This window comes from Paralichthys olivaceus, chromosome 22, assembly GCF_024713975.1.
Source record: "Paralichthys olivaceus isolate ysfri-2021 chromosome 22, ASM2471397v2, whole genome shotgun sequence".
Taxonomy (NCBI): Eukaryota; Metazoa; Chordata; class Actinopteri; order Pleuronectiformes; family Paralichthyidae; genus Paralichthys; species Paralichthys olivaceus.
Window position 1 is genome coordinate 1,894,969 of NC_091114.1, and position 23,539 is coordinate 1,918,507.

Consider the following 23,539-nt stretch of genomic DNA (forward strand, 5'->3'; position numbering starts at 1 on the left):
ATGATTTACTTTTGGGAAATATTCAGAGGCCTAATCTATAACCGATGTGTACACGCAAAACGGGGTCTGGACGATGCGTACGCCACTTCAAACACAAACGTATGAATCAATTAAAACAAGCTTCACGGGAGATTGCGCGCACTTCAATGCTAACTGTGACCTATGCATACGAACATGTTGGAGACGGTGAAATGACGACGCAAAAGTGAGGTGGTGAATTGATGCCAGATTATTGACCCACTTCATCATTAACATGTAAAAAACAAAATTCAACCAAATTAAGCATAAATTCTAAGATAAAATATTAAAGAGTTGCTAAATATTTCTAATTAATAGTTTAATGGCTTAGTAGGACTGTAGTTAAATATGTTTTGTGTATAAAATTGCTAATGTGAACGTGAGTGTGCTCTCAGGTGCACGGAGCACACTGACGGCATTTAAAGTTAAACTCGGCATTTAAAGTTAAACTTGGAACGTTCCTTTTTGGTAAAGCCTACAGTTAGTTCTGGATCAGGTGAGTCCTGAACCATCCCTTAGTTATGCTGCTATAGGTCTAGACTGCTGGGGGAACTCCCATCATACACTGAGCACTTCTCCACTTCTTTCTTCCCCCCCCCCCCCTACACTCATTTATTTATTTTAATACATGTCTATTACTATTTCACTTTTTTCTCCCATAGTCCCCCTCTCTCTTTCTCTCTCTCTCTCTCTTTTTGTCTCTCATTTCAGATATCTCTGACCCCGGAACCTCAGGACAACAACTTTTACCATTATTACTATTATTAACAACAATATTTCAGTAATTAATTATTATATGAATTGTGACTGCTATCAATAATAATTAATAGTCTTTACACTGTTACTGTTTACATTTTAACCAGTCAGATCTGATACCTGATGGCACTCAAGTGTTCCCGGTCTCTCTCACCTCTCTCTCTCTCCCTCCTCCCCACTATCACTGTCTCTTCTCTGCCGTCTTTTCCACCCATCTCTCCTCTCCTCTTTTTCTTTGCTCACCCCAACCGGTCGAGGCAGATGACCGCCTACATTGAGCCTGGTTCTGCTAGATGTTTCTCCCTGTTAATGAGGGAGTTTTTCCTCCACATTCACCAAAGTGCTTGCTCATTGTGAGAACTGTTGGGTTTCTCTATATTAATACGATTTTAAGGTCTTGACCTTCTTTGTAAAGTGCCTTAAGATAATGTATATTATGATTTGGCCCTATACAAATCAAATTGATTTTAATTGATATATGATGGATGCACTGGCTCAGTTAGAGGACATGGCCAATAGGTGAATTAGTATTAGTATTAAATCTCACAATTCAACCCTGATGTATAACGAGTCTCCACCTGCTGTGACAGGGGATAGCCAACGTCACAGCAGGTGACAGTGGCTATCCCCAGTAAGTGCGCTCCACTGCGGAGCGTGCCACTGGACTCCTCAAGTGGTGCCTTGATGCCGCAGGTGGCAGGCTTCCTGGAGTGTTTTTTCCTGTCTTTAATCAAGAGCGTGGTCTTTCAATTCGAGCGCATGACTTGTTGAATTTATGTTCAGATTGTGTATTACTTTTCATCAAAGCCCGGCCCTTGCAATAAAATAGCTCCTGTTTGCACTTAAACTTGCTCTGCTTCTGCTCAAACTGTGTGCTTGCACTCAGATATATCATAGATTTCCCTCATAGATTTTGAATACACAAATTGAGAGTTGTTTTGGATAAAAGCATCAGCTAAAAGACATGTAATGCAATGATACCACTGCTGTGGCTTCCAATCAAAATACTTTTCTGACCTCCACCTCAACTTGATTGTCAGTAAAATTGCATTTCTTGTTTTCTTGCATTTCTTGATTCACTGTAAAAATCCATAGCTCAGCAGGTTCATTTATATGCATTAGCATTCATGAGGTGTTTTGCATGGTGGTTGAATGTAGAGGCTGGGAGATGAGGCAGATCCACGTACGTGCACGTTTTCAGGTGGACGATGTATTAACTAATGACCAGCCTATGAGGGTTGAGTGTCACAGCATTTTGAAAGCAAGTTGAAAATGATATTTGTGCTTATTTGTAAAACTTTAATGTCTCAATCAGATCAACTGCAGACCGAGAGACATTCCACAATATTATCTGATGTACGTAAACAAACACTACAATTTCAGTCCCCTGGATTAAGAGGCAGGACAGCTGCTTGATGCTTTTGACTACAACGTCTACCAGAAAAGACAAACAATGATACCTGCAAAAGGTAAAGAGATTTATGTTTTACATTTGAAATACTCATTTTTAGTCAATGAAGGAGGAGCTTGCCTTTCTTGTAGTTTATATACACTGCATATCACTAATGTACAAAGCCAAGAACATAATGCCTTCGGCCACTGGCTTTTGCCAGCGTTGAGGCATAAAAAACAGAACAATTCAAAATACCAGTCCCTGCTATTGTCTTTTGAAACTGTTTATTTCATAGTATTAACACATACAACACCTGTAACATATTGCCAGAGAATTCATAATCATTGTCGAGTAAGAAGGAAAGCTCACTATTACACTTAAGAAATGAACATTAACTATACATACAAAGTTCAACACTTGTAAGCTACATTTTAAGTGTGTATACAGGATGCAGAGAAAAGCATGCATGGTGTTTATGTGTAGGAAAGCAGTGTACAGGATAAGTGAGTATGTGTTGTATGTGACAAGCCAGTAACTCAAAAAAAGCCAGCCCTCAAATACCAAACAAGTAAGTTTGTAAGTAAGTCATTTTTCACTTTTGGTTTTCAGGGAAAGAGACATAACTTAATGACAATGTTAAGGTGCAGAATAGTGGCTTTACATGGCACGTTGAGGCACTAGAGCGAGGGAAATGCAGTGCAGGCACTTGAGTGTACTGCAGTAGACAGTCAGGGTGGCAGCAAGCATGTTTGACAGGTCATTGTCATGTGACTGCTCCCAAAAAAGATCTCAGGCACAACTGTCATAATATACACTACAGATCTCATTCAGAGTCATGAAACCAGGGAAATGTTTAACAAAGCAAACTAACCAACCACTATCCAGGCTTATTATCAATTAGTCTGCTTTAGTTGATCAGTTTAGGAGTAAGGCTTGCAACAGTGAGAACAAAACGTTTAAATCTAATCCAGGGTCCTACCCTCTATATAGGGAGTTACCCTGATTTGACACAAGCAATCTTTAAGTCCCTCAAATCTGTCTTGAATGTATACCTACTGTCAGTCAATCATGAGTCGAAGAGTACAATCCACACTCTTTTTGTCACATCAATCGGCCCATTATCTATACCTTCTATAAATTATTATCCAAGATGAACTGATCAAACCTACATCTGCATGTATAGAAACAGATTAGATGATAATTAACTTGGTTACTTGTGTCACATAAATAAAATAACAATATTAACACTAAGCCTATACATTTTACATTATGCAGTTAGCTGGTATTTTGCTCCTTCATTGCTGCCATGTTTCTGGTTTAACAGACAGTTCCTGGGGGCAAGGTTATATTTAAGAAGTCCTATAAATCCAATAAATTAACTTTCACAAATGTGGGATAATAATAAATCATTCAGTTCCATATACAGTCTGTAGTCTGCTTTTTGTCACATGAAAGTCTTCATTATGTTATAGAACTCAAGATGGCTGCACTCTACTTTCTCTGACATACTGGTTCTGCTAGGGCTGCACGATATTAGGAAAACATGCGATAACCTTGTTGAATATCGCGATGACGATATGACTTTCGAGAAATAAACAAATGCTCAAGTATACGGTGTTAAAGTCTTTCTGATTTGGATTCACTACTAATATAGACCCAATACAGTAAGGGGTCTATGAAGACACTGAAAAAAACACAACATCCATGGAAAGCTCAAAAGCCAGAGGAAGATTAAACTCATTCAGAAAAGTATTGATCATTATGTGATGATCAGTGTTGATATTATGGCGTCATTTCAAACAAATCAATGATTAAACTGGTAAGTCAGAGACGTCAGCTGAGTCTGATAGAGATACATACATTGCACACGTTGATATTGCATTGACAATACATTTCTGATATATCGTGCAGCCCTACTTTGAAGCTCTTTATGGTTTAAGAAGCCACAAGTGCTTTGATGAACACCAATTAAAAGGTGTTGTCTTGATGTCACCATGATGTTCTGGATTCATTCAAACACACTTTGTAAAACACCTCCCGTCTTCAGGCCACTGCTTGCATTTGTGGATCCACTTTTGATTCATTGAAAGTTCAATTACCTGCCAATTGTCTGCCGGCCTGATAAATACATTTACAGTTTCTGTTATAATGACCACACCTAACCTTTGTGACCTTGGCCCACAGGCCTTCAGCAGCAGTAGGTTGGACTGGTCTTCATATTCTTTTTTCAGACCAGTCTGGAAACCACATGCAAACAGCAGAACTACAGGTGTCTAAAAGCATCCACAGTGCCACAGTGGGAGTTATTCAAACACTTTCTACATAAACATTTTAAAGGTGATTACACATTATTTGTAAGATATCAGGTGTACTGTCTTTTCATGAACGTGAAGGGGATTTCTATGTTTTCTACTGTGTCATTTTCCATCTAACTATCAATGTCAATGTTGCACTTGAGGTGTGAGGACATCTGCGTTACATTCAGACTTGTGATCAGATTCAATGTTTGTCCTTCATGACAATTTCAAGGCCTTGTTCTCGCAAAGATTCAAATTTAACTCCAATACACAACAGCAAAATCAATCTTAATTATCTTTGGTCAAATCTGTATTTTTTGGCTACAAGCCAAAGGTTTTTGCTACAGATCAAGAAGATTTTTAATACATTCAGTAAACAGTGGCTTTGTGGTTTTTTGTTTGCTTTGTGTTGAGTTCAGCTCTCAGCACCCACACCTTTCATTGGTACCCAAGGGACAAGGTAACCACCCAAAGGATGGAAAGCAGTGGGTGTTGATCATGTGCATGTTGGGGGTTGTTAGAGGAACAGTGTGTCCTTGTGGGACTGAGCAGTTTATAAGGCAGAGAAAATCACCATTTGAATTACAGCTGCCAGGGCAGAAACAAATGTTGGGCGGTGAACAGGCCTCCAGACTTCATCATGGTCATGGGCAGTTTTGTTGAAGCGAAAGTGTATTCTGAGCTTTAGTTTCACAGGAAACAATACGTTTGTCACTATGCATGATGGTAGCTAGTTAGCAATCACTGTCTATGCCAAGTTCACGTCAATTATGCATGTGTGTACTTGCTCCAAAGAAACACATGAATTTGCTGTGTGAGTGGCAGTGTATTTTTGGAGGTGGTGGAAGAGCAGTTGATTGGCTCTGTTCATTCATTGCCAATGACCCATTCGCATTTCAAGAGACCTCACCCAAAATGACTCAATTGTAGAGATTTACAAAATATCAAATACACAAGACTGTAGATATCAGTGCAGAAACCATTTTAAAGGCCCAAGTTATAGGAAAATAAAGTGTTGGCAGGACACAACAAACACAATCACCAAGACATGCATACTAAAAGTTAAGCGAAGTTATTAGGAAAAGTAATTTGGGTACAAAGTGTAAAAAGAACCAGCAAAGCATGTCGACACACACACACACACACAGACAAAGACACACACACACACACACACACACATGGATATAATCAAATGTGTTATCTTTTACATGCTGCTATTAGTACAAACACAGAACTGCTCACAGAAAAATGTACAACCATCACAGTTTTTCAATGACACTAGTCAAGATCCTAATGCAAACTACTGATGCTAACTTCATTTAAGCAACTAAAGCACAGCTCTGTTTTTTTCTAAATGCTAATTTGTGGCAGTGCAAATGGATTCACAATATTGTCTGCCTTCATTAATCACTCAACCTTCATTCTTTTTATTTCCTGTCAGTCCTTCTCTGACTTCCTTTCACCATCACCTTTCTACTCACGTAGATCCTATTCCCATGGAGGCCATTTTAAACTGCCTCATTTGTCTTCACTACTTTGTCAAGAACAGAGGTTCCCAAACTTTTCAGCCCTCGACCCCCAAAGTTACAGCCTCATACACTTGTGACCCTATTATCCCTTGAGGTGGTTGAAGCATACATGGATATTGATTTAAGTTACTTTGCAAAAAATCACCCACTTGCACATGTCACTACTGAAATGAAAGGACTTCAAACTATATTGTGGGAGAGTCATATCCACCCAGATGAATGGGCTGGAGCAAAGTTTGACCAGGATTGTTGCATTTTAATATAAACGTTTCCAGAATTGCATAAAAAAATAAAATAATGCGGGGGCTTTTTAATAATAATTAATAAATAAGAGTACTTATTACTGAAATGTTAGTCTATTTATGCCTCGACACACAATGGTTTCATGCATTTGCCACTCTTCTGTTAGGATTTCTCACACTGATGGAAATGATGGCCACCATGGGATCGAGATACATTATATTCTGTACATACTGAATCTCAACGCTTACACGATAAAACATTGATGGGTCAGACTCCTTTGTTATTTCGAGGGAGAAAAAAACACGCTGTGCACTTTTCAACTCAAGCCAGAGCACAACTGATTTAGCAATCTTCATTTCATCCTCCTAAGTGTTGATTTGACTCTTGTCAATTCCTTGTCAACCACTTAGTCCTTCACAGTTCTTATCAGAATTATTTTACCATTATCACCTTGAAAAAAAACTGTTGTTAAAGGCCAGTTGAAAAAAGCGCCAGGCTATTTACAGTATAAAAGGTCACAGGTTATGATTACAAAGAAATATATAGATGCCATATTTTCCCCACTGCAAAGGATGCAACTCTGTACTTTATATAGAAACATGAACAGCGTGTAACAACTAATGATGAAACTGTCAGTTCACATAAGAGAGGTTCCCTGCAGTTACTTCAGGCCTTTGAATAATAACCTTGCCCACTACTGGACAAGTAGCTCATATTGAAGCCCATTAAAAAGCAGTGGTTTATCAAATGTTTAACTTCAGAAACCCCTGATCATGTTCTTCACAAACAGCATTATAATCACCGATTATGACTTCATAATAACACATTAAACAGAAAAACTTATAAAACAAATGAAATGTCACATTTTCTAGGAATAAGCTAAGTTTGTATCATTATTACATGATTATTACCATGACAATGTGTTCATTCATTATCTGCTAACTGACCATTTATGCATTTTATCAACATTTCCCCAGTGATTCCATAATTACTTGCCACAAGGCTTGGAACAGAAATCTAGGGTCTATGCTTCCTTAAAAGGATAGTTCACCCAAAAATAAATGTCTACCCAAATTTGAATGTTGGGGCCGAAGGACACTCGGATAACACCACAGAGGCACTATGGAGGCATTTCATGTTTTTTTTTACATTTGAAGAAGTGGTCACCATTTACTACAATTGTAACAGATTTGGCTGCAACACTGTTTACCCTTGAAACTCCAAAAGTGTTTTGTGGACTCAAACACATCACTCACCCCTCCCCCGGCATAGTGGTGAGTAGATAATGAGCGGATTTTCAGTGAACTATCCCTTTAAAACTATGCAGTGCACAGACAGGATTCTGTGACATGTTATTCCACTTCAGGTGGATTCCAACCACAAAAGTAAGATATAATATTGGACACAAAAATCAGTTATGTGTCAATAGGGAAAAATGCAAAAAATTGAAAAAGCTGCAACCTAGTTGGATGTGATCAAATAGTAAGCAATAAATCCCTATATACACGTACATTTTGAAAGGTTCTGTTTGGGAGTGTGTGCAGGATTTAGGTGAGGGATTTTGTGAGGGGATATGTATGTGGGTGACCTTGTGAATGTATTCAGACAGCATTTTCTTCAGCGGGAGGCTCAGCATTGGATGGCTCCAGGAGAGTCTGTTGGACTACAGAGACAAAATAAAATCTATATCAGCCATTCCAAAATATAAACTAGACTGCACCTGCTGGTGAGAAGTGCAACCAATTAACAACCAGGTTATTTTTCTGCATCCTTTGGCAAAATGTTCGGAAACCAGTAAGTGACAGGTTGGGAAATACAGATATGAAACCAAAGCAATAAAATCAGCAGGCACAAGGAGAAAAATAATGTATGTTCTATATAAATCATAAATACCACAAAGTGAAAAGGACAAGCAAAACATTGATGCAACATATATCCATTATTGCATTTAGCCAACTAGAGCAATAAAGGGTTTGACTGATTCACATTAGTGCACAATTAAGAAAGTGTGTACTGGATAACAAATTGGGATGAATTCAAGGTTGACTGGTTTTCAAATGTTTGCATCAGTAAAATCCAATTAATTTATATATAATTAATAGAGGGGATGTGCTTTTATTCTTTAGGAATATGAATAAAGTGTAACTGGAGAAAAAGAAAAATGCAAAGCCCTTCATGAATATGACATTTCCCAGCTGACCAATGGGTTTTTATAGAGAATGACAGCATGAAGTGATGAGAGGAAGCGTAACTCTTTTGACATTGAAATTGAGGCGATTGTGAGTGAGCTGGAGGTAAAAAATAACAAACTGGTCATAGTAGTGATATCACTAGTAAATCCAGAGTGTGACATGTTGCTGCTGCAGTTAAAGCAGTGAGTGAGTAAAACATTTAAATACAGCTGCAATATACAGTATACTCCCAATTGATACAATTTAACAGAATCATATAATTCCCTAAAGGGAGTTTAGGCAAAGAGGTTAACATAATACAGTGTTAATCATTTAAAACACATACTGTACCTGTTGGCTATCTCAGAGTGGTGAGTACTTGTGTTTATACTGGGACGGTGTGGTTATGTCAGCTATGTTTGTCTAATGCTGGACTCAGTTCAGCAGAAAAATCCAAGATCCAAGAGAATCAAGAGGAGTCTAAGTGTAATTGGTTTTAAGTCATTTTATATCTTTTACAATTTGAGGTTCTTATGAAACAGTTATTTAGAGCACAAATAACACTGCTGGTTTAATGTTTATGATAAAGTGGATATGTATTCTGACTTCAATTCCCTGTCTCACATCTTCATTGCCTCTATCCCATCTCCAAGTTTGTACGCATGGGTCAGAGTTGGTGTACAGGTGAGCCCATTGTGTTGTCAATTTCATTTTATTTGATCAGACCTGAGGGCAGCACTGAGCACTGACTCCACACAATGTTAATTTACAGCTCAGTGTATCAGCTGTTATTCTACTCTATTCCACCTTTCCGACTTATAATCACAAACAATGTTTGGTCTTTGACAGAGCACCATACCATAGAGTAACACAACACTGTCACAAAACCGATTGACACTGGAAATATCAAGTGATGGCAGCTCCACCAGTAAAGAAACATTTTCTATATCATCCATTACACAGGTTTTATATTCAGGGCCATTATAGGAACAGATAAAAGAAAAGGGTATACAATATGCGTGTGTGTGTCTGTTTACCTTGTGGTTCTGTAACCACCACAGTTTCAGGGTTCTCAGCCTTCACATTCTCAGTATTCAGGCTCTCTGTTAGAAGAGAGGTGCACATATCAGCATATAGTGTGCTCTGCCATACTGAAACTTTACTATTGCTGGTATCACTATTATTACTGGCACTAAAGTTACTACTATAACTGCAACTGCGATACACCTGCTAATAAACAGTACTACAGCTGATGAGTGTGTGTTATCTCTGAAACAGCAGATTGTAATTACCGCATGTAATTACTCATTCATGTGCAATACCCACCCATCCACTGTGCAATACAGCTTCTTGAACAGAGTTACATGTATATTTGTAAATGTTGTCAATTTCCACTATTTCAAATAACATATTCTTTTTTACTTTTAGTATTTTTGTACTTATGTATTTGCACTGTATAGGAGTGGCACTATAATTTTGAGATCGGTCCTTTCTAAGAGTTTTGGGGTATTTTATTTTACTCCCATCATGCAATTTCTTACATGTCACTTCCTGTATAATCAGCATAAACGGACTCAACAATATTTTCTACTCACAAGTGTTAACTAATGTTGGTTTGTGCATTAAACAGCTGTGAAAAAGGAACTTGAGCCTTCTCATTGTGACTAAGGGCGGCATATGTAATCTGAGTGAGTCACACTCATATGACACTCGCTTCTTTCTCTGTGTCTGACAGCTGGTCAGATCTAATTTCCAGGTGTCAACATACATTGAGGACACATTTCACATCTGATCACTCAGACCATATTCAGAGGTGGTATGGGACACATGTTGCCACATTCTTTTAGCATTGTGAACACAAATGTGTCTTAGGCCACATTAAAGGATCAATTTAACTACTCAGATACAGTTTGTATGTTTATTGTTTTTTAGCAAAGCATTGATTAAATGTAGAAACTATAACTTAGTTAAAGCGTTAACTGCAGTCACCAGGAGGGATTCCTTCAGAATTGGTTGACTTACACAGCTCCAAACTGAACTGCTCATTTTTCCTCCTCACCCGACACTTCTACCAGCAGCTCACAGAGTTTTCTATCGCATTTCTATTGTGGGGAGTAATTAAAGAGCAAAAAGCTAAACAATAAGCTTAGGGAGGCTAAAAGGTGCTAGTGGAGCCGAGGGGAAGAGTAGAGTTTGTTTGTATACTCCGTGGGTTCATAATTATGATCGGCAATTCACACTGAACAATTGTTATTGATTGACTGAAGGTAGCTACTAAAAACCAACTTAATTATAGCTGGTGTCATTGTGTCCATATGCTTTGGTCCTACTGCAGCTGCAGATCATACATGTGGCCCACATTACGCTATAACAATATATATAAATATAACCTACATAAATATAACAATAGTTAAACATATAATATAGTATAGATTTAGTATTACCATTTTAGCTGTAGGTGTTCAAGCAATGTAGCCACAGACAATGTCCTCAGAGAGTGTTATGCACTGTAATGAGGGGCCTTACGTTGTATACCGAAGCACAGTTTCTTCTTCTGATAGGAGATGTAACTGCTTATTGCACCCACCAGTGCCATGGCAACTGCACTGACAATCCCTGCAATGGTGCCCACCTCAGCTGTGGTCTCTGGAAACACACACACATAGTTGTACAGTAACCTCAGACAGTCACACATTCATGAATAAGCAGACAGAGAAAACTCACCACTGTGGTCATCATGCTGGTTAATCGGATCACCGTCGCCTCCTGAGATTCCACCTTTGGAAACAGTAAGAGTAGATGTTCGCATCTGTTTCAACTGTTAAGTGGTCTCTTCTGTAACAGTAGTTAAAGTCCAGACTTTACCTTTGCCTTTGTCAGGTTTGTACGTGTCATCTTTACTCACATCAATCAGATCACTGTCAGAAAATCTATCTGAGAGAGGAGATACGATACATAATCAGTGCACTGACAATTAAGAATGAAATCACTGTGGTGTCACTTCTTGTTGAATTGCAGGTAGTGAAACTGCTCTCTTGTGTTTTCAGTTCATACTGCTGTGTGGGGTTTCATAAACGTTGTATGTATCAAATGATTTGGATAAACATCACATGTCTATTTATAAACTGACCTGTTTCTACATCAGGTTTCCTGTATCTTCAAGTTGACAGTGATTTAGTAAAACCAGATACTGATATGATATTTGGGAGATATAATATTATTGATAATGATAAAAAAAATTAAGAAGAAGAAGAAAAGTGGTATATTTAATTGACACGATCAAGACTTGTTTAAAGGTCCAGTCTGTAAGATTTAGGTGAAAGGGAACTATTGGCAGAAATTTAATGTAGAATAATCCTCATGATGTTTTCACTAGTTCATTTCATCTAAATTGTATGAATTGTAGTTTTCTTTACCTCAAAAAAGACGCTTTATATTTAAATACTTCATATTTACATTGAGGGGACCCTCTCTTCGGAGGCCGCCATGTTTTTTACATTAATCCAGACTGGACAAACTAGACACCTTTTGAGTTTTTATGACAATTAAAGGCTAACCCAGATCCTTTTTAATGTTTGGAAGGAGAGGGTGAGGTGAGGGGTGTTCAGATGCAACATGTAATTTTAACACTAGATATCACAAAATTCTACACACTGTACCTTTAATAAACCTTTTTTGGCAGCAGCCCAATAGATTGTGTAGATAATTATTTGAAAAACAGTCCTGATGGTGGAGTTCATGTCGAGGCCATGTCTAGTTAAATATCAAAGCATTTTGATTTAAGGGAGAAGTTTGGTTTTTTTCAACCTGGACCTTATTTCCAGCATATGGTATGTAGATCTACTCACCCATAAAGGTTTGGAGTAACTTGGAGTCCTTCGGACGCTTTTAGATCCACACGCGATCGGTGTATATCCATACAACGCAAGTGATTGGGGCATCCACAATACAGCCTACCTTATGTCAAAGCGGGACCAGCTTACTATAAATACACTCCTACAAAAAATACTGTACTGTAATGTAACTGATAAGTATTCTGCCATGTTGCGCAAAACTAGCAGCAGCAAACTCTGTGTAAACAAACACAGCTGATTGTCAGCTGTGCTGCGGCTACACGCCTTGGTGACGTCACCCCAGTGAAAGCAACAAAACAAAGCAACTTGGACTCACAGGGGACTAGTGCTTGCGATTCATAGTAAATAAAGAGTCTCGCGGCAGATAATGCGTTATTTAGAGGCTGTATTGTATTGTGATCAGATCTACATACCATATGCTGGAAATAAGGTCCAGTTTGAAAAAAAACAAACTTCTCCTTTTATACCATACCATGATGAAGCGATTTCCTGACTTGTAGCAATGTTTGCCTATAACTGATGAAGTAGATACACGGTGGATGAGGAGAATCTCATCTCTTTTATTGCTTAGTTTAGGTTTAAACTACTATTCATTTTTTTTTCAAACACATGACATGTTAGGTCTACAATAATGTAAAGAGTGAGATTAAATCAAATGTTCTTAATGAATGTTTTGACTTCTGAACACAATTAAGACATTTATCCTCTGAATAAATGTATGGTCAGGTGAATGGTCACTGCACCTACACATAATGCATCCTGTGGCTCCACTTCGGACAAAGGTAAACCCTTAAAGTTGTCTTGAAACTAGAAGAAATATCTTTGATAAATTTATGAAAAGTTGGAGAAGTTGAACAGAGGCTTGCGTGGCATGTAAGAAATCCAGAACAAGAATGTGGCCAAAAAGAAAAAGACTCCCACCCACCTCCCTGTCCTTTGTTTTTTTCCTTGCCATCAATGTCATTGTTGGGGTTCAAGGCATCAGCAAGGTTTAGGTCATCATTAGCTGTGAAGGTCAGTCAAAGATCAATGTTATTGTTTAATAAAGGCAAAATCAGGAGATTAATGCTACGTTCAAACAGCAGGCCCAAGTGGCCCAAATCAGATTTTCCCCCTATTTGACCCGGATCTGATTGTTCAATGACAGTGTGAACAGCATAAATCACACTGAATCTGATCTTTTTAAATCTGATTTGGGCAACTTTCATATTTAGTTTTAAATCAGATACAGATCACAGTTTTTGAAATGCAACCTCAGTCTGAACAGCCATGTAACCCATTAACGCTAACATCTATGGCCTCCATGTTTATTACCGACTTCTTCTCCTTGTGACGTCTTGTTGTTCTTCTGTGCAAGCAAGTCACGTCAGGGCCATGACTAGTTCACATTCTAACTCTGATAATGGCCAAATTCTTCAAGATAATGTGAACCACTATATAAAAAAGTCTGAAATGCTTGCAGTGTGAACATTGTCAAAAAATTCAAAACATTTTACTACCTATTCACCACAGTGTCAGTTACTAAAGGAATCACTTATACATGCTCTGATTTGAAGTTGTATCCTTAAATTTACATAGTAACTAACATGTAATTAGGTGTATTATATTTCTATTCAATTACATTTTATTTGTATAGTCAAATCACAACATACATTATTTCAAATCACAGTACTTAAAATGTCATAAAGAGACTGAACAGTTCCCACGGCAAGCAAGCATTAGTGACTGCGAAGAGAAGAAACTCCCCCTTAATGGGGAGAAACCTCCAGCACAATTTCACTCAATGTGGGTGGCCATCTGCCTCAACTGGGTGGGGTGAGCGGTTCCCACTCACCTGGCTTGGGTTTAGGCTTGACTGGGGCCTTGGGACTTGTTGTACCCTTAGGTATAACCCTGGGTGGGGCTTTGGTGGTGGTGGTGGTGGTGCCACTGACTTCCAGATCAAAGTCTGCAACAATGACACCAGAGAATAATATAAATATTTAGACTGTCAACCAACTCTCTTTATGACACTGTAAAATGTTAAGCACATGTAGATTTGACTAGAAATCATAGCTGGGGTAAAAATTCAAAATTCAGGACAATGTAGCAGATGAAAAGTGTCAAATCAACACAAAGTATTAATTGTTTAATAGTAACAGACTGGTTAGGTGGCAGAATCCAAAACGGTAGACAGCTTTTATTAGAAGACCAGTTGTCTGGTACTGTCTCATGTCTACCTTCGGTTAACAGTGAGATGGAAAATGGTAGACTTATATTGTATTATATCATTATGATTATTGGTATAGAATTATTGTAAAACATAAATCTAATTCAATTCAATTTTATTTGTATAGCGCCAAATCATAATATACATTATTATCTCAAGGCACTTTACACAGAAGGTCAAGACCTTAAAATCTTTTTTAATATAGAGAAACCCAACAGTTCCCACAATGAGCAGTACTTTGGCGACTGTGGACGAAAAACTCCCTCATTAACAGGGAGAAACCTCTAGCAGAACCAGGCTCAATGTGGGCGGTCATCTGCCTCGACCGGTTGGGGTGAACAGATTAAAATGGGGAGGAGAGGGGAGATGGGTGGAAAATAGGGGAGAGAAGATGGCATTGTCAACAGGTCCTGTGTGCTGCTTACCTCCTCCTGCAGGTATAGCTGGTTTTGGTGCAGGGGTCACTGTGGTGAAAGTGAGAAATTAATTATGTCTTAAAGATATTATTTTATCTGGTGTCTTTTTTACGTGAATATTAGGTTTCCTAAAATCAACTACCAGTAACAGTAACAGAGTGTGGACTGATTTGAGAAGCACATAATGATAAAGTAACTTATACGAATGAATATAGACTTAATGTTACAGATGACACATGTTTCAAGAGTTTCCTGTTTTCCTACTAAATGTTAATTTTGTATAAAATAAATAGAAACAAATTGAGGTAGGAGAGTTTTCAGATCAGAGAATTAAAAAAAATGCACTGATGGACTGAATATGAACGTGGACTGGGATAAATTAGTTTTTTGATATGTAGGGTCTGAGGCGGACTAGCTTAACCACACAATGACAAATGCTTCTATTTCATTCATCATTTAATATTCATTTTACTGATATGTTAGCAAGACGTTACGCAATCGTGTTTGTGTAAAACAAAGTAAATGTTCAGTCTTTATTTTCTAATTCCTTATCCTCCTTTACCGTCATATCAGAGGCGCCAAATGTGTGCTTTTACATCAATTGTTCTTTCTAAAACTAATTTTCTTTTCTTTGTGAATTGAGATCATACAGAATGCGAGGACTCAAACTGCCAATCAAACACACTCCTGAGAGCTCCTTTGTGAAAGTTCACCTGTGTGTGGTTTTTTTTTTGTAACTACACTGAGCTCACTTTGTTTGAGAAAAGTTACATGGCCAACCTAAGAGTGTCATGACTTCTATCAAGAGTGAGGTGTTCCATTGTACTTACATGATTTACTGTCATCGTCACCATCCAGAGCATCAGCCAGGTCGAAGGAATCCTGAGAAAGAACTAAAGAACAAAGAAGAGGGGGACAGATGAGGCAGATATCTTTTTGTATTAGTCCTTGGTGTGAGCACCTAGGATGACAACAATTCTGTAACAAAAATACACATCCAACATTCGTAAGAAACGGTTTGAAATTTTTGGAAAATTCACCAAGTTATGAATGTTTTAATTGTGGATAGACCTACTGAGGTAGAATTAAAGCAATGTGTCTGTCACATCTTTTGTTTTTAACTGTGATTTTATCGTTTCTAAAGAGACACAGAGTGTGTGTGCGTGTATTCGCATTTGTGAAAAACATTTTGAGCAAGTCAGGCAGATAAGAAGCAGTGGAAAGCCTCATTGAGACATTTTTGTTCACACATGCATCTCCTCCAGAGAACATACGGAGGATATGCGGCGTCCAATGCATGTCTGAAAGCAGCTCAAGAGTGTCAAGAGGAGCATCAACTTGTTGCTGTTTTAAATATATGATTATGATTTTATTATTATTGGCATGAATGTTTGGCATGAATACTCTCAGTGAGGTCAGTTAAAATAGCCTGAGTCAGAATAAAGCTCTACAAGGAATGATTGCTTGGGTATAATACCGGGGAATGTTTGTGATCTGTGAGTTGGATAAACCAGTAAACTGTTTGATCAAATATACAAATACTACATTTAGTAAAGAGAGATTAATGTCCACCTTTTTGTCCATGCAGCAGTTTGCGGGATGTGTGATCATGGATCGATGGTGACGTGACTAAGGACAGCTGGGTGTTCCTAGCTTTGTGTATAAAAGCCAGCTTGTCAGAAGAGACATTTGTCAGATTCTTGAGCCTGCCATGGCTTTAAGAACTCTGTCCCTATTTGGCCAAATAGTAATACTTTAACTTTTTTTTGTGTTCAATATACTCTGTAATTCTGCTTTTATCAGTATTAAAAGGTCCACTGTGTAAGATTTAGGTGAAAGGGATTTTTGGCAGAAATTGCATATAATATAATCCTCATGATGTTTTTATTGGTGTGTTTCATCTAAATTGTGTGAATTGTTGTTTTCTTTACCCTAGAATGGGCCCTTTATATTTAAAAACTTTATATTTACATGGAGGGGACCCTCTCTGTGGAGGCCGCCATTTTTTAAAAATGTTTTCCAAACTGGACAAACTAAAACCTCTTTTTCATGACAACTGAAGTTCACCACAGGTTCTCTTTCATGTTGGGAAGGGGAGGGCGAGATGAGGACTGTTCAGCTGCAATATGAAACTTCACCTATAGATGTCGCTAAATTCTACACACTGAACCTTTAAATGCTTTGATGACAACTATTCAGTGCAATTGTTTATTTCCTCACTGGGGAATTAAATGCAAATTCCCACCACAAACTTGGTGACGAGGATGGGATTGGACACGTGATCTGGACTCTTTTGGACAGACAGAAAAGAGATACAATAGGTAAATTCCTCCTCAAGGGTGAGAAGCTGTCATCCAGCGGAGAACGGATTGCCGATCCAATCTAAGTGGACTGCAATGCGAAAGCACACGGTGAGGAAATTCCAGATGAAAGTCACAGTAAAGATTAATGGTAAAGGAAATTCCTCACAACCAGAAAGATTTTTTTTGTCATGTCTTCTAGTAGTGTTGCATGTAGCAATATCAGGTGCAGTGTAGCACGAGTTTTGTCCTACTGTGTGTAGGACAAATCTGGGTTGTTGACTTGTCATAGTTATGGTGGTAGTATTGTCAGGGTTCGTATGCATCGAGTGGATTGTGGCAGTTAACTGAGTACAGATAACTAGAGATGAGCAACGGTTACAGTAAAGTGGAGAGAAATGCAGATACGGGGTCCTGTCACCACTGTGTAAACTTATGTTGGAGCACTATCCTGGCACTTTGAATCAGATGCAAGACTAGTTTCCTGCCAGAGGGAGTCTGAGTGAGAGTCATCTTAAACAACTGAAGTCACAGCTGAGGAGATTAGAAGTGAGTAGTGCAGTCCAGCATTCAGCTCTCTCCAGGTGGAGGCGGAAAGGGAATGTAATGTTTAAAGCGCACTAGAAGGCATTTAAAAATGTGGAAATATGCGGCAGAAAAAGGGAAAGACAGAAATTAAGAGCATTTAATGCACTCAAAACTGCTAAGATAACAGATTGTGATTGAGGGATCCTGACCTGGCCTGGTGGCTGCAGCATTGTCTCAGCCTTCTGGAGTTTGGACCGGCTGCAGGGGATCCCACGACTGAGTATCGTGCTAGTTGTAATTTACATAGGACTGCAGTAATGACAACATTATTGGTACAACAGTCAATTGAGCTCATAGAGGAGCATACACACAGATCTGTTTTCCACTCTCAGCAGTGGATCAAATCACTGAGCTATCTCAGGTGCCAGCTTCATTGTGGGCCACTCATAAATATGATGGACTCATGACAAGGCGACACCCTTGGTAGTACATCCTAAATCTGAATATAGGCCGTGCCTTAAAAAATACCCACTTGAACTAGAAGCCATCGATGGAATAACAGCAACGTTTGAAGCGCTGTTAAGAGCAGGCATTATTGTGCCCTGCGATGATACACCTGTACGCACACCCATTCAAGAAGGTTCGGGGAGAAGGTCCCTTTACATGGCTGGAGCCTTAGAGGAGGCATGAGCCTGCTTCTGTTGCTAACCACATTAATTAGGTCTGAAACCCTGGCCCTCCAGGCTGCAAGGCTGTTGCTCTACGAACTGAGATAAGGTGGCCCTATAGAAGAATAGTGGGAGGTGGGCTACCAGAGAAGAAGAATCACCCACTAGGGGTACCGTTCACATTTGAACCAATACTGGTACCTGTACCTATCTGTACTTTTTTTGGGGTACTTTACTCTCACTGTATAACCAAAAAAAGTCAGATGAGGGTTTTTCCTGCAGGGAGAATTTGCAAAGCAGGCGCCTCCTTCAAATTTTGTGCCATGTCGCGACAAAATTCCAGTACACTAGAAACCACTTAAAGTAATCACGTTTGTCCCAGGCCAAATCGATCACTTATTGATATGAAACTCTCTTTTACTTATGATTTTAAGGAACACATCTAGTATAAAGTAACAATAGCATGCACAGTATTGTTATCATACAAGAACACTCTGATGGGCATTTCCGAATTTGGCATTAATTACATACCTTTTACATTGTAGTTTTAATTAAATTGTTTTAATCAAATCAATCATTGACAATTAAAGATTATATTTTATACTTCCCTCATCCTTATGACATATCACATTTTAGACAATGAAAACAAAGTGTTATTGTAAGGAAAAAGGTAAAAGTGCAAAAACCAAGCAAGTCAATGGAAAATGTTCTCAGTACTGTTTAATATTAGGCTCATGTGTTAAACACACAGTTAAAGGAGAAGTTCGGTTTTTTTCAACCTTGTCCTTATTTCCAGCATATGGTATGTAGATCTACTCACCCATAAAGGTTTGGAGTAACTTGGAGTCCTTCAGACGCTTTTAGATCCACACACGATCGGCGTATATCCATACAACGCAAGTGATTGGGGCATCCACAATACAGCCTCTAAATAAGTGATAAGTATTCTGCCATGTTGCACAAAACTAGCAGCAGCAAACTCTGTGTAAACAAACACAGGTGATCGTCAGCTGTGCTGCACCTGCGTGCCTCGGTGACGTCACCCCAGTGAAAGCCCGGGATCTAAACAAAGCAAGTTGGACTCACAGGGGACTAGTGCTCGCGATTCATAGTAAATAAAGAGTTTCGTGGCAGATAATGCGTTATTTAGAGGCTGTATTGTGGATGCCCCAATCACTTGCGTTGTATGGATATACGCCGATCGCGTGTGGATCTAAAAGCGTCCGAAGGACTCCAAGTTACTCCAAACCTTTATGGGTGAGTAGATCTACATACCATATGCTGGAAATAAGGACCAGATTGGAAAAAAAACGAACTTCTCCTTTAAATTAGTAAAATATGGCTACAAAGTGTTAAAAACAGAAGAAAATTAAGTCAAGGCAAGAAACTGAACCTGTGGATGCAGAGAATGACATACAAAGTTATGTTGTGGTGGTTTACTGACATCATCATCATCACATCTCCTTAAAGAATTAAGGATGTTGTTATCCGGTCTCTATCCTTAGCATCCTGACGAATGGCACCACACTTGCTTCATACATAAGGTCTTCCTTCTGTTGACACCAGCCATTCAGTTTTCATTGTGGACACCTTTGAAATTAAAGTAAAAGACAATCACTTAAGGACTGATCCCCTTAGTGTGAACTGCACAGATGGGATGCGATGGATGAATTTTTCATGTCATCATCAACCATTTCTTTAGCCTGTCAGCCTCTGGTGGATTGATTCCAAATAGAAAACACACAAAGGCATGAGAGCATAGTCATACAGAAAATCTATTAATATATTAGAAGATAACAATCAGATAACAATCAGGCACATAAATCAGATTGGGGTAGAACTATAAAGATGTTTTAATAACTCAAATTAATGCAGCTCAAATCCTTTATACAGAGTCACATTTGGCAGAAGCAAAAAAAGACATCGTCATCTAAAAGTTACAGTGTGTAGAATTTAGTGATATCTAGTGTTGAAATTGCATGTTGCAGCTGAACACCCCTTATATCACCCTCCTCTTCCAAACATGAAAAAGAACCTGTGGTAGCTTCAGTTGTCATAAAAACTAAAAAGGTGTTTAGTTTGTCTAGTCTGGACGACTGTAAAAAAGATGGTGGCCTCTGGAGAGAGAACCCCCTCGAAAGTAAATATTTAAGTATTTAAATATAAAGGGAGTTTTCTAGGGAAAAGACAACTACAATTGATACAATTTAGATGAAACAAACTAGTGAAAACATCATGAGGATTATTCTATGTTAAATTTCTATCAATAGTTTCCTTTCACCTAAATCTTCCACAATGGCTAACTAGCTAACTGATAGATAAAAACTGAAGATAAAAACTGTAAAACGTTAGGGAAAGTTTACTCACCAAAGCAACTGGATATCAGCTCCTCTGTTGTTATCGAAGAGTCATCATCGCGGTGAACATTAACAAATCCAAACAAACTAACAGTAACGCATAGGGCGTCCGTGGCTCAGCGTTAGAGCAGGTCGTCCAATAACCAGAAGGTTGGCTTGAGCAAGGCACTGCCCCCCCCAACATCTGCTCCCCAGGCGTTGGCAGCAGCAGCCCACCGCTCCAGTATATGTGTGTACATGGCATCTGTCAATGTGTGTTTCATCCAGGTGCCAACTGGATGGGTTAAATGCGGAGAACAATTTCATGTATACATGTAAAAAGTGTTAAACGTGACAATAAAAGTGTATCTTCTTCTTCTAAACCTGCTGGCATAAAAAACCTTCTCCACCGACAAATAATGACAGAGAAAGGATAAATATAACACAACTGAGTGAACACGATGTAAATAAAGCTCCAGTGTTTTCCTACTGCCTGTCAATCAATCGTGAGTTTCTGTGTCAATCAAACAGACACGCCCCTAAATATACCACACTTGAGCTTTAATATCTAATTAATAACGATATTATTTTCAGATGGACCACCAGATCAACAAACGTATAAAGAAACATTAAATTTGCCAACATCCTTTGTAACTAATGATCATTGTTTTTCAAACACAAGGGGCATAAGGGCATAAATTGCCCTTACAGGTGACTTGTTATAAATTATTATAGCATTGAATGAAAACATGACAGTGCTACTGTGCATGGCAGAGTAAATACGTGTGGATATGGTGGTCAAAGCTGCAGACAATGTGGAATTTAAGACACTGATGCACATGAACATTTTAAAACAGTCTTTAAAGCCTGTATAAGGAGTTTGTAACTGGTTATGAAACAGTCTCATTTTAATATTGCTGCCTCTTTATGACCTGAAAAAGCAAATGAGACAATTGGGGCGAAATTTGGCCTTTTCTATAAACAACAATTACAGCTGGCATGAAGTTCCGTTTTAACAATTCTTTTATCTCCTCGGAGATACTACGTTCCCCAGAGACCACTTGCATTACCTTCCCACCAGCAAAACCACATGGAATTAGAAGCAGCGGAATGCTACATGCTAAGCTCTTTAAAGGTACACATGCATAGTCAACTACTTAAGTTAATGAAAATGCAATTGTTAATCATTGTGGCCGGAACTTCAGTCTCCTGTGAAAAAGTAAGTTTGTCTATAATCTCATCCTTTACCCTGGCCTTTATAAAATAGTTTCAACACCTCTACATAGTCATGTACTTATAACATAATAATAATCAATTACCAAAAAACTATTTATCAAATAAATAATCAAAACATACATGGAATACAAAGAATACAATACAATGCCAGGTGCCCCCTAGATGTAATCATCACAATGGTCTTTAGCCAGGTTTAGATCATAATTGTATTATTCTTACCTTTAAGTGAATAACTTCTCATTCATCACCACTGAGGGGCGTTGACATCGTTGTCAGACAGACAAACCGGTCACTATGGGTGGTGCCACACCACTCTGGTCTCTCATAACTGTCATATTTAAGAAAACTGGCTCCCCTCGAACTTAAACACAACTAATATAATATAATAATAATAATATATAGAATAATTCATTTTAAAATCTGCAGGCCCTTTAACAGGATGTCTAACATCTGGTTCAAATGGAACCGCAATACCTGAATATAAAAGATACGATCGACAACACGTGGATCTGTGAGAGGTCCATCATTCAGATTGATATGTAATGAATCACGAGCAACTGATTGATATGTAATGAATCACGGGCAGTGTACATTTCAGTAACACGTGTCTCCAGGTCGGAGGACCGTTACCCGGCCTTGAATCAAAGTGCGGCACAAAAGGAGCGCAGAGCATGTGAGTGAGCTGCTGAGACCTGGACAAAGCCTTACCTTCCAGCGGCAGCAGCAGAGCCAGCAGCAGGCTCACAGTCCACAGACAACCGTTCGTCATGTCTAGAGTGACCCAGAACACACCCACCCAGCGGATCTTGATAGCACAGCGGTTAGACAGGGGCTCTGTTGCCGTGGGCTACTTGCCGTTCCAGAGAGCCGCATCAAAGGCGTTCCCTTTGGCTTTGTAACACTCCCAAACGCAGCAGCTTCTTCTCTGTTCTGTACACTGGACGCAGCGAAGGCCGTTGCTGCCCCCCACAGGTTGGACGTTGCAATTGTACAAATCTGTATGCATTGCTCTTTATATACAGTATATGATTGCTACTAACCTGTCGCGTAATAATAATCATCAGTAAATAATTTAAATATTGTCCACCACAACAAGCTAATTATACCATCTGTTGTGTAAAATCTGACTTTGACACTTGGTCAGTACTTTTGAACTGTGGTCACAGAAGACAGAGGTTGTGGTTTCAGCTTAAGGTCAGATTTCCAGGTGCCAAATCTTTGTCTTAGTTTAGCTGTTCAAGTTGGTTGTCCTTGACCTTGCAAATAAAAAAAAATTGCATGAAACAAGTTTTGCATTCAGTTGTTGATGTTATGTCTTTGTTTAGTTTGGACCCCAAAAAAGAGACTGAATACAGGTGTAGATAAATAAAAGAGTTTATTGCTCAAAAAGCAGCAACAAAGAGCAGGCTGGCTGGATCCCAAAGACAGCAAGAGTGCACAGCACACGGATGGACAAAACTCAGCACTGCGGACACTGTGAAGGCAACAGCAAGGCACAGGATAACCCGAGTAAAAGGGAGAAAAAACACTGGTGAGGTTCTACAAAAATTCAACACCAAAGATTTCACAAGGAATGAGAAGTGCA

General features: G+C 38.7%; 1 protein-coding gene across 1 annotated transcript; it reads right to left on the minus strand.

Annotated features, from left to right (window-relative positions):
• Positions 1 to 2,434: 2,434 nt before the first annotated feature.
• cd99l2 (CD99 molecule-like 2) lies at positions 2,435 to 22,888 on the minus strand. Its single transcript, XM_020107348.2, has 10 exons — positions 22,663 to 22,888; positions 15,717 to 15,779; positions 14,896 to 14,934; positions 14,096 to 14,209; positions 13,187 to 13,267; positions 11,273 to 11,341; positions 11,132 to 11,185; positions 10,934 to 11,053; positions 9,445 to 9,510; positions 2,435 to 7,899 (listed from the first exon to the last, which is right to left on the minus strand). Exons 1-10 carry the CDS (start codon positions 22,721 to 22,723, stop codon positions 7,838 to 7,840), a joined length of 729 nt encoding a protein of 242 aa, XP_019962907.2. The 5' UTR covers positions 22,724 to 22,888; the 3' UTR covers positions 2,435 to 7,837.
• Positions 22,889 to 23,539: the final 651 nt, after the last annotated feature.

Bases quoted from the DNA above. Each gene is read 5' to 3' on its own strand.
- cd99l2 (XM_020107348.2), bottom strand. From the start codon at position 22,723: ATGACGAACGGTTGTCTGTGGACTGTGAGCCTGCTGCTGGCTCTGCTG. The intron at 14,935-15,716 runs GTAAGTACAATG...CTTTCACCACAG, and splicing joins TGACGATGACAGTAAATCAT to TGACCCCTGCACCAAAACCA. The intron at 7,900-9,444 runs GTAAACAGACAC...TTGTCTCTGTAG, and splicing joins GGTGGTTACAGAACCACAAG to TCCAACAGACTCTCCTGGAG.